At 40.4% G+C, this 12,485-nt stretch overlaps 1 protein-coding gene across 4 annotated transcripts in view; it reads right to left on the bottom strand.

Annotated features, from left to right (window-relative positions):
- The window catches only part of PHKA2 (phosphorylase kinase regulatory subunit alpha 2), a 45,090-nt gene that overhangs the window by 20,462 nt on the left and 12,143 nt on the right, over nt 1-12,485 (bottom strand). For all 4 annotated transcript variants that reach the window (XM_068918605.1, XM_068918587.1, XM_068918592.1 and 1 more), the window contains exons 11-15: nt 9,593-9,688; nt 8,071-8,178; nt 7,370-7,448; nt 5,543-5,677; nt 1,675-1,784 (exon numbers count right to left, since the gene is read on the bottom strand). In XM_068918605.1, coding sequence (XP_068774706.1) covers nt 1,675-1,784; nt 5,543-5,677; nt 7,370-7,448; nt 8,071-8,178; nt 9,593-9,688 — 528 coding nt within the window. The remainder of the gene's footprint in view (nt 1-1,674; nt 1,785-5,542; nt 5,678-7,369; nt 7,449-8,070; nt 8,179-9,592; nt 9,689-12,485) is intronic.

Genomic DNA, 12,485 nt, shown 5'->3' with positions numbered 1-12,485 from the left:
ACCAGTCAATCCAGCTCCAGTGCCTGAAAACACAGCAGAACAAAGCCAGTTTGAGAGTGCCAAGGCAATAACAAACTGATAATGTAAGATGGCCAAACAGTCACGTTAAAAACTACTCTCAGTAAACTGGTTTAACTTCCCCAGTTTCCTTCTTTGAAAGCAATAGGAAGTGGCAGACATATCTTTAGTTTTGCAAAGCTTTTGACACTAGTGAGAGAAAGGAAACAACATCTGATAATGTAGAACTGCTTAAAAAATTGTTCCCGAGGTAGTTATCAACTGCTCTCTCCGATTCAGAGAGCGGCTAAAGGGGGCCAGGCCAGCCTTTGCCCCACACATGGTTGTTATTTTCACTAGAGACTTGGATGGGATACAGACTACAAAAATATAAAATCTGTGGACACTACTCAAGATCGGCACTTATGAGTTAAGTGCTATCTTTGTGTGTTTATTTATTTTTTTTTTTAATTTAGGAAAATGAAAAGAATCACAGAGTGGGGAGAAGGTCCGGCTTTGAAGAAGTGTAATGGAAAAAGTCAGGGAGGTTTTACTCAGCTATGGAATAAGAAGGAATTGCAAGTGTCTTCCTGATGCAAAGATAAATGCCCTTTTGGAATGTATTCATACGCATGTGCATACTTGACACACGGCAAGGTTTCAGCTGGAATACAGGGTCCAACTTTGCCCAACGCATTGTAAGATTTGGACAAACAAAGAAATTTGGGGGAGGGCACAATTAAAAAAGATCCTGAAGAACTTTTGCCTAACTTCGGAAAGAGAGATTTGGGGGACAGAGGAGACAACACCATAGCCGATCTTCCACATGTGAAATTTGTTATAAAGCTGGCCACAGTCAATGGACCTGTGGAAGAACAGGAAGGCATCGACAGCTTTTGCAGCAAATTTCATTATGTTTAGACTTTAGGAAGCACTGCAGCAGGCCCTCTGTGGAGTCCACGGAATCTCCTCCACCAGAATTTAAAGACTACATTAGTCAAACAACTGTTAGCAGCATGTGAGCACTCTTTATCCTGCTTCAGTCCCACATGTTTGGAGTCAAGGACCCATTAGCTTTCTAATACTAAACACTAGAATAAGGCTACAATTAAAAGGGTGTAGCATTTCACGAAATGTATAAAAAGAGCCATTGATTCTGGGAAGATCCAAGCTCCTAGCTATACTGAAAAAAAAAGGCATTAAACACAGAACAAAGAGAGAACCATCCTTTTCTCAGTACTACGGACCCTTAAAACAAATAACAAAAAGATGACATCTTAGCATCCTGGAGGTTATAATTCTTAGCATGCTTAGGTGAAGTTTGATTTTCCATCAAAGCAATCAGTAGGCAGATGTATTAAGTGACCCATTTTTGGAAAAATTATTCCATCAGCTAGAACGTTAGTTAGGGCAGAGATCAGTAACAACTTTGTACTATTGATTTACTGTGTTCTTCTGAGGCAGAAGCCAAAGAAGCCAGACTCTATATAGCAGAAGAGAGATTTATCAGCATTCCTATCATGTTGATCATTCAGCTCCCCAAAAAAGAAAACAAAGTACATCTGTTTTATCAGCCCTGTTCCATCTAAAGTAGAATGACGGTACATAACAGCAAAACCCTTCATTAATGATTAGCCATTGAGTAAACTGATTTCCCTGCTAGTTTTATATGCTCACCTGAGGGGTAAAAGCAAATATTTGATTTCTTATCACATACAGCTTGGAGGTGCCTAGCACTCCAATGTGTCGGTGTGGCCGTCCACTCAGTTGCATGCTCTTGTTCCGGCCTGTGAAGAAAAACAAAGAAAAAAGAGAAGTCTTACTTAACATTTCTTGTTCTTCTCCAGATATTTAAAAGAACGGAGTCCCTGCTGTGTTGTTTTCCGTAACAACCTTTTTAGACAAAGGGATCTACTTCACTGACATTGGCAGGGTGGAATGAAATAAAACAACACACTTGGATGCTGTGGACTGGTGTGTTTTGTAGCACCCATTAGTATTACAGCTATACCACATACCTTACGGCTTTGGCTTCTTCAAGGGCCTGAATGAACTAAAAAAAAAAGTAATAATAATAATAATAATAATGGCTTCAATGGCCATGGGATCAGGTTCTTCACTTACAGCCGTTGCTCCGCAGTCAAACCTACCTACCAAGAACAACAGGACGTACGCCCTTTCAAAAACCAGGCTATCAATATGCAACAGAAATTGCAGTACTTTCATTGTAGCAGCTTAAAAGTTCTGGCCTATTAAAGCCTAAAGCACATCCACATACAAAGACAGATAATCTTTTCATGGTTATTTCACCACCACACTTTTTAAGTGAAGAGAAGGAATTAATGAATCCCTATCAACTTCTGAATCAGTCAGATGCACACGCAGAGGAGTTACCTTAATTCTTTTTACATCATGAAGAGCAACAACAGTAAAACCCTTAAGTATCAAATTCCAGAACCAGAGTATCAGCTATGAAAAGTCCAGCTAACACTTGTGCAAATGATGATTCATTAATCGTCTAGAATGGCAACAAGATATATGTATGTATGTATGTATGCATGCAAACCACGGAAACCAAATGAAATCAGTCACAGATAATAACCAGCATCACCTTAAACAGGATAAGAAGAACAGACAAAGTCTGAACCTGTACCAAACCTCAGAAGCTGCCAAAACCAGAAGCTCTGACTCTACATGGAACCCACCTACAGAACATACAAACATGCCCGGTCAGGAAACAAGTTATTCAATATAACATGCCAGATTCAGTCCAGAAAAGCTAGTTTTAAAAGCATGTGAAATTTGAGCTTTGGAATCAGCAGCAGAAATTCACCATCAGTGAGAAACAATTCAATGCATACTCTATTCACACCACCAAAGAATTAGATCAGCTCTTCAAATAAAGCGGAAGCAGGCAAGGCAGAAATATATGGAGAATACCGTACATGTTCCTCTAGGGATGGGACCTTCTCACATGCTGCTATCCCTTTCCCACAGAATAGCTGAGGCTGGAAGGCACCTCTGGAGATCATCTACACCAATCCCCCTTCTCAAAGCAAGGTCAATCAGAGCACATTGCTCAGTGCCATGTCCAGTCAGGTTTTGAACCTAACTCTAAAACCTCTATTGGCAACCTGTTCCAGTGTTATACCATCCTCACAAGAAAAAAGTTTTTTTCTTCTGTTTAAACGGAATTTCCCGCATTTCCATTCAGGTCCCTTGCAGCTTGTCCTTTCAGTGGATACCACCAAAGGAGATTCTGGCTCCATCTTCTTTGCTCCCCCCACCATCTGGGTATTTATGCACATTGATGAGGTCTACCTCAGCCTTCTCTTCTCCAGGCTAAACAATTCCAGCTCTCTTAGCCTCTCCTCATATTTCAGATGTCAAGGAGTCCGTGTAAGGTATGTTTAAGGTGTCAGTGGCCCTTTGATGGACTTGCTCCTGTATGTCCATGTCTTTCTTGTACTGGGGAGCCCAGACCTGGACCCAGCACTCCAGGTGTGACCTCACCAGTGCTGAGTAGAGGGCAAGAACCACCTCCCTCAACCTGCTAGCAACACTCCACGTAATGCAGCCCAAGATACACTTGGACTTCTCTGCTGAAATCTGGCTCGTGCTCAGTTTTGTGTCCATCAGGTCCCTCTCTGCAAAGCTGCTTTCCAGCCAGCTAGATACCAGTCTGTACTTGTATGTGGGGTTATTCCTCCCCAGGCGCAGGACTTGGCAATTCCTTTGTTGAACTTCTTGAGATTTTTCTTAGCAGGAGAACCAGAGTCCCTTCTGTACCTTCAGATTATTCCAGCAGCAAGAAGGACTGCCCTCTTCAGACCTCATCCACATCCCGTAAAGGTAGTTTAATAAAATTCAGGAAGAATACAAAGCACAGGGTCAGCAGTCTACAGAGGCCAGCAAAGGCCACCTGTATATTGTCATTTGCTGGCAAATATGCTACTCTGTCCATGATCCTCCTTGGTGAGAAACCATACAGCTATTTTAGCAAGATGCTGAGCTCAGTACTAGTATGCCTACCTCCAGTGTGGCTTATTAGCTAATGCTCTGCACAGCACCCTTTGCTCCAGCAGCCATGAGCTGAGTCGAATCTGGCTGACAAAAAGTATAAGCACAACAAGCATATGAAAAACAAAAAAAAAAAACAAAAAAACCCACTGTGAATATTCCCAAAAAAGTCAATTGTTAAAACCAATACACCAACATGTTAAATCATCCTGCTCACCCACTGTGAAAGAACTGTTATAAACAACTATAAAATAAATGCAAGCTTCAGGAAAGCCCTGCAAGCTTTTATTTGTTAAAAGTTCTTTGTGATAAAAAGAGAAATTCTTGCCCAAAAGCAGCATATGCAATTTCCCTTCTCCATTTAAAGGACATGCTTTTTAAGACTTATTTGAAGGCCCTGTTACTTTGGATATACCAAAGTTTCCAAAGGCTTCCTGGTTTGGGATGGGGGGAAGCATAGTCTTGTACTCTCCCTCAGCATTATCCATACACGAGACTGCCGCAGGAACACTGAAAAAGGGCCATAAATGCAGAATGATACAGCTCCCCTTGTCCATGCTGCAAAGGAATCTAACAGCGCTGACTCACTCACCTCAATTCTATTTTGTAGCAACGCCCACAATTTTGAATCACAAGTTTCTGGCATGCTTGAAACTAGTAAAATTATTTTCAGTTAGGAATACACGCAAAATTTTTTTTTTTTTTTTTTTTTTTTTTTTACCCAATTCATCCCAGCAAGGATCATCAAAGGAGCCTGCGTCTGAAGTCTTCTTGACTTGAAATTCTATTCAAGTTAAGTAGAAACAGTAAGAATTTTCAGGCATTTATTTAATCCAGTTGGCAGGCTCAGAGGGACAACAAAGTCGCTGCTGAGGAAGCGGAATGTATTTAAAGTCCCGGGGTTAGCAAATACCCTGCAATCTAAAGGTTCCTTTGTTTACAAGGGAGCTGGAGGGCTTTAGCACCTCAAGTCAGCTCAGGGCTAGAAGGAACATTAGCAAAAATTTGACAGCCCAAGGATGCTGATAGCAGCAAGGCTTCCCTGATCCAGAGTAGAAGACTTCCCAGGGTAGAATGGCAACCACGCTGCTCAGTTTCCAGACTCAAAACATAAGTATTTTGACTTCTGAAAGAAGAAACATTTGTTTTCTAGATTTTCCAGGCTGTTTTTTTTTTAAAGCCAGTTTCTCTCTGGAAATAGTTCCTGAAAGACAGACAGACAGTCAATTTTTTGCCCAGCTCCATCACAGCACGGCAGAGGGCGATATTTTGGCCACCTTTTCAAGAAAGGCTCATTTCCCTACCCCCCTGCCCCGAGCTCCTTATTTAGGACAGAAGTTATAATTCTGTTAAGCTTCATACACAAATGTATATTTTTTTAATCCAAGAAATTCACATATACACAAATATTCCTGGAAGCAAAGAAAGGAAGAAAAGAAATTGAGACAGTAGAAAAGGGAGGAAAAAAAATTAAAGAAATACCTTGCACAGCAGTAGAGTTAGGCTTCCGTGTTCAAATACCTACCCAACATGGTGTAGAGATTACTTAGGATGCGAGCTGGCTGCACTCTGAGTGGATGGATATCAGCAATACTCTGAACATTGATTCCATGGTTTTGCAAGAGATTCTTAATTTCATTAGATTCTGCTAAAACAGTTACTGCATAACAGAAGACAAAAAACACTGCTAAGAAAGACATCTCTTTTTTAACTGGCTGTCTCTACTGTCTCCTCTTAACTACTGTGCGGTTGACTAAAAACGCACAAAGGCCTTACTCCTTTCTTTACTGATGGGATGTTGGACAGCTTTAGGCTCTCTATTTCTCAATATATCTTGCCATTTTTCCCCACTTTGGATCACTGGATAACTCAAGTTGGAAGGGACATCCAGAAGGCTCTACTCCAACCTCCTGCTCGAAGCAGGATCCGCTCTGAGGTTAGATCAGGTTGCTTGGGGCTTTATCATTTTTTTCTGTTTTTTTTTTCAGTACCAGAAGGTTGGATCGTGCAGTTCCTTTCAATCTCAAATCACATAGGGGTTCCCCTGGCAAAACAAGGGAACGTCTGACTGGAAAATCTTTGCTGTTTTCATACAACACACTGTATTAACACAGCTGAGTCAATGGGAACAGGTGCTGTTATTTGTATAGCAATAAGCATTACCAAGGCCATAAAATGGCAGAGGAAGAGCAAAGCCCAGAATCTGAGGAATTTACAACCCAAGGCCCCAGTTCTATCTCCTGCTCTGCTTGGGGTTTTGCCCAAATTAGCTGGCTTACTGGTTTACGACTAATAATTCAGTATTCTTCTTTGCATTAGAAATACTTGTCAAAGAATACTTAAAATAAGGAAGCATTTCTATTTCTACTAGAAATTAAGCACTTCAGATTAACAGAGTATCACTGCCATGAGACACCAACAGGGGCAAGGAAGCCCTGTGCACAGACCGCCAGAAACGATGAAAGTATCCCATTTTCTACACTCTATTTCTCACTGGCCACTTCCAAAGACCCCGGGCTGAGCAGAGCTGATCAGTCTGATCTCGTTTGGCCAATCTTAAATTCAGTATTTTCTTCCTGCCAACTTTGATCAATGCGTGGACTGGGAAGAGAAGATACTAAACAGCTGGCTGCTAAGGTCACAAGATCAGTGATGAATGCTGTTCTTGAAAAATGAGATGGCTGGTTGCTTTTCCAGAGCTGCAGAGGCTAGCTCTGAAAAAGCCTTTATCCGCTGATCAGCTGGTGTTTGCTTAATTTTGTCTTTTTGGCTGTTCCTGCACTGACAAAAGAAGTCGCTTCCTGAAGAACCTGAAAGATAGCCGTAAGTCTGGCTGCCTTCTGCTCTCTAGCTCGCTCCTCACCTATACGTAAGCACTACGTATAGAGACCCTTCCCACTCGTTGCTCTCCTGGCCTCTCGGAAAATGGGCTGCACAAAGACTAAACTAATTGGTCTCCTGTCAGTCCTGCTCTTTCCCATTAGAACCCACAAAGATTTTCCTTTTCACCGCAAGATTAAATTTGCTATTCTCCAATCCCTGACCAGCACTGAAATTTTCACAATTATTATTTTTAAAAATTCTTTGTTAAACCTGATCCCCTCCTGCAAAAAGACTGCTAGACAAATAACCCTCTTGCCTGCCCTTTCTTCTTCTGATAGCACCACCAAAGCATTCATGTGCCATGCAAATATCCAGGAAAGTTCAGAATGGCCACAAGCGTAAGATTTCTGTCCTTCTCCTTTGACTTATCAAGATGTCGTTTTAAAACCTGTCTTTATTCTTTCCTGTGTGCAGGCACTTCAGCATTACGTAATTCAGCTCCCTCAGAACACTTAAAAATCTCACTAACCTTGAACCACAACATCAGGTTTAAATCCAGTGGAAAATCTCCTGTTTAAGGGATCAATTTCACCTGCAGCCAGAAATCCCTAGAATAAAAGCGAAAGAAAAAAGTAACACAAACAAAAATTATGTAAAAGGCTTTTGACGACATCTAGAAGAAATCTAAACCAATTGCTTTATTTTAGTAGGATAGCAGAACATACAGCCCGGCTTCTCCACCCCTGCCACTGAGTAATATATTCAGTAAAAACACTTCTTGCAACATTTTTCAGAACCAAGAGTTACGGCACTTTGACCAGGCCAATGATTTTTTTGCAGCTCCACTGAGATATTCAGTGCTTCCTTTAACAAGTACATGGCTCACACTGGAAAAAGTCTGTAGGCATCTTATGCCACAGAATAAGCTGCAGCCCAGTGGAACTGCAATACTGCAAAGTCCTAGCTCTGGAACTGCAACATCAGCTTGGACATCGTTCGTGTCTAACTACATACCTCCTACATCTGGCAGCCTATGCAGCTTGATTAGAAACAGACAAGCAAGTATCTATATCCAAAAAGGTCCTGAAAGCTCAGAATTACTCCTCAATGAGTTACGTACATTGGAAAACATGTTGTCTGCTACCTGAAAACCAAATTGTACTTAAAGGCTAAACCACCTCAAAGCAAAGTGTAATATAAGCTCACCTACTATATAAGAAACACTATTACCTCTGCTAATAGGCAGCTAAGGACATACAATGATTGGCCCCAAAGATGAGGCAACTTTCCTACTGGGACACGATCCACTGAGTGAGGATTTTCATATTCCTCTTCCACCTGACAACAAAAGCATAAGCAAGAAAAATTACTCCACAGTTCTGAAGAATAACAATCAATATTTGAAAAAGTATGATCTATCATGTACCCTTTTTAACTTGCCATTATTTGCCTTTTAAACTTGCCATTACTGACACCTGAATCTCTTGCTTTTACTTTTGAGGCTGAAAGTTATCTGGAACACAAATTCTTCACCATCCCACCCTTCAAAACTGAATGGGGACTCTGCGTGTAATTATAGTTTCAGTATTAGCACTTCCCTTTTCTTTTTGCCATGCCTTTGCTTCCTTCCCTCTGGTAAGCTTGTAGATAGTGGAGTGTCTGCTTTCAACCCCCCTGCAAGGTGACATTTGAACCCTACCTATGTCTACCTAGCTTCCTTGAGTAAAGGTGCTTTCCAAAAAATGAAGGCTGTTCCACCCTTCCCATGTTAGCAAGAGGGGTCGATGGAAAAAGAAAGAGAAGAGACCATTAACTTAAAAAAAAAAAAAAAAGTCTGCCTTGATTTTGCAGTATACAGATCTGTTGAGGGAAGGGATAAAACCCTCTCAGATAACATATTCATCACAGGCATTTAAATTTTATAAAAATGGCAGGCAATATCTACTCTGTTTGGAATGCTCATCAGCTTATAATGGTGCCTATCAAAGTTCAGAGGAAGGTTCTGCCCTTGGGTACATGCTCCCACCCAGCAAACAGGAAGACAATTCAGAGTTTCAGCCTCAGATCTGCAAACAAAACCAGTAGCTGTTGACACTCCCTGCATAAAGACAGACCGATGCAAGAGGTTGCACACCATTCGTAAGTGAGGCCTGAGAGGTGTGGAGCGGGAGGACAGGTTGGCAGGAAGGAATCAAAGGCAGCTAGGATGGAAGAGCACTAGACTGACTGAATTAAGGCTAAGCATTTGAGATCGACTGTCACAATGGGAGAATCAGGTAAAAAAAGTAACAGAAAAGAGAAAAAAAAAAAAACCAAAAAACTCCCCAAACCAAAGACCTGATTTGTATGGAAGCTCTGGAAAAGAAAGAGTGCAAACAACTGATAGAAGACAGTCTTATTTCTTCTCAGAGAAGAACTTCCTAGGTCAGCATCAGCATTTTTTTTAATATATGTCTTGTTACAGGTGAAAAAATTAATCAGCGGAGAAAGGGAAGGATTTCGAGTTTTAAGCCTGCTCTAATATTTCCGTAGGCACCCAGATTCCCAGGTCCAAAATTTGATCACCTAGAAGCCTCAGGTTTACCATTTCTCAACAGGAGCTGTGAAATGACTATTTATTTTCATAAAGTGATGTGCAGTAATCTTTATTGTTGGTTTACATTTAACAGCTGCAGCAGAATTACAAAACTGATACTCATCTTGATACCTCAACTTCACATTCTGAAGTAGGTGCTATAATTTTCCACAATACCTTTTCTGAAGGGACTGCGTACAGTTCAGGCATTAGAACTATTCCATTCTTTTCTCTAATAAGTATTCCTTCCAGAGCCTCTCTATACTCTTGTACCTGGAGGGGGAAAAAAAAAAAAAAAAAAAAAAAAGGAAAAAGGAAAAAAGGGAAGGAGAACTCACACTGAAGCCAGTAAAACAGAAATAGTAAAGTCAAATTTGCAGTACTTTCCAATAACCCTTTCAACTAATATCTGATCTCTTAAAAAAAAAAAAAAAAGACTTGCTGTTGGAAGGTCAGGATTCAAATTCTCAGATACTGTTTCAGCATCTCAACATTCTCAGTCTCAGAAACATGAGCACACGTCTTTTATCTGTAACAAACCGTCGTAATACAAAACTGAGATAGAGCATCTTTATTTTTAACCTTGAAAATATAACCTGTAGAGGTCATAACTACTTTGGTTCACAACTGTTTTTCTGCAGAAAACTCTGGTGCACCACTACGCTAGGAAGAAAGCAAGTCTGCCACTCTACCAAGCATTTATAAGAACTGATTGTTTTTGTCTGTCATAAGCACATAACTAAAATGTATTTGGACACTTTGGGAATGCCACACTTCCTAACTGGTTCTTAAGTCAGGAGGTTGGTCCACCTGCAAGCATTAACTTAGTAGAGAGAGACAGACAGACAGACAGACAGACTCCTCTATGCAGCAAGTCAGACCAGAGTACTCAGGACTCTGAAAACCTCTTCATTTAGACAGCCGAAGTTCCCCACGCAAATCAAGATACAAATATATTTATATCTGGTTCGCAGAAATACTTCTCCAGTGGCCTCAAAGCATTTATTTGCTCCATTCTCCTCCTTTCTTCCAGTAGTTTAGAATCTCAGCAGTGCTAGGTTTTAGCAAGTCTTGGGCCAGGATTACATCTCCCAGTTTTGCTGTTGTTTCCATTTATACGTAAATCATTCATTTAAAGTTATTAACACTGTGTAGACAGAGGAAGGAGACATTTGATTCTTTTCCCCTGTCCCAGTTTGTGGATCAGCTTTCTTTCGAAATTAGCTAAGCAGAAAAAAACATTTTCCTCTAAAGTCTTTAAGTCACATTCATCACTATAGTATCATTATATCAGACTATGATTCCTGGAGGAAAAAAAAAAAAGTGCAAGTGAATAGTATCTTAAAAACTAGAATGTTTTTTCTTATCAATGAAAAAGTATCTGAACAAAAGGACTCTCATATGGATCAGACAGATCCCCCACTACTTCTAGTGTATTTTTACAAAGTTGTTACAGGAAAATGCTGCATGAAATTTGCAACAGATCATCATCTGCTGCATCATCATGCAGCAACCTCTCCATGAAAGTTGTCAAGATTTAAGCCATCCATTAAAGTGCAAGGATAAATATTTTGTATTAATTGTTAGCTTTCTATTAGGTAAATCTGCCTACAATTACTTTGCATCCTGCTTCACAGGATTGAAGAAATCAATTTCTCTTATTAATTTGCCTTATGGAAAATTTAAAATAGATTAAAACGGATTAAAAAGACACGAATTTGCTGAATTGAAAATCCTTTTGTTCTTGTGTTGTTAGACAAGATATTATGAACAAGAATACCAGACTGATACAAATAAAAAAATATTCTCCATATCTTTTATTTTGCTCCTGCTCTTAACCATCCCATTCCAGGTTTTTACTTGTAGGGAAGCTGTTTTTAAGCACTACCAGTGCCTTCCTCTGAAATCCTATTTCTGCTATCTCTTTCTGAGACAGGTAGCTACAATGGAATACACTGACCTAAGTTAACATACCCACAGGTTCCTATCACGGTACTCTAGTATTTTTAGTATCCTACGTCCTTCTCTACTCTTTCTGAGTCCTCAGGGTACTTGTTTTTCTAACAATTGCTACCCATTGCAACTACTTGCTTGCAGCAGTAACTTAGCAGGACTAGACACTCAACTGACACATTACAGCTATATTTGAACTGAGGGAGCTGGGAGCAATTGCCTGCTCTGAGCACACCCTAGCTACAGCCCATTTGGATACCAGAGAGTCAGATACACACCATTCCAGATCATCTAACTAAATTCTAGAGACTGCTTTTTGAGGTGCCTGAAGATGCAATAAACTCCTTGATTTTTTCCCCTCATGAAGCAACACCATTGCTCTCTCTAGCAGAATATCTTTACTGTGCTCAGGAAAGTATCTTATACTTCTAGTGTTAATAATTCTTTCACCTTACTTAAAATATCTGTACAGAAGGAAGGCTTTCTGGCTTGAGACTCCTTGCTTAATTCCTACCTCCATTTTATTTTTCTAAGGGATTATATTTAGCACTCTCTAGTCCACCTGCATACTAGGCAGCTTTAAAAATCACATGTTATTTGTAAGTTGCTCCAAGCCACCATTCTGCAGAACTCTCGGGAGGAATAAGTTTAATCCTGGTTACTTGCTGTTCTTTAGTTTACCACTACTCCCCAAGAACCACTATAATCTTTGGAGAGCTATGATCAATTTAGCACCCTTGACCAGTGAATGCTTGACACAGCAAAGGTATGAAGTAACTTATGAAATCAGAAATTAACTTATGAAATGAGTTACTTTATTAGCAGATAGCATGGCCCCCTTATAAAGGTCCATCCAGTCCCAAATCTCCCTGAACGTACAAAAGGACTGAAGGGACTACGAATCTCATTCTCAGCAGCCACAGCACATAGGTTAGGGGAAAAGGGAGCTGGTCCCATCCTGCAGTAATGTGGAAAGAGGCATTAAGGTGGGGGATGAGAAAGAAGCAGGTGATCAAAGGCTGCTAAGAAAGCCACTCAACTTGACAGAGCTATGGCATACAAAGGGCAATGAAGTCCCAGTACACACAATAGTGCAGTTTCTCCCATGTCATGAAGT

Source organism: Struthio camelus, chromosome 1, assembly GCF_040807025.1.
Source record: "Struthio camelus isolate bStrCam1 chromosome 1, bStrCam1.hap1, whole genome shotgun sequence".
NCBI lineage: Eukaryota > Metazoa > Chordata > Aves > Struthioniformes > Struthionidae > Struthio > Struthio camelus.
The sequence above is the reverse complement of the archived record's forward strand: the minus strand, read 5'-3'. Positions and strand labels throughout refer to the sequence as shown.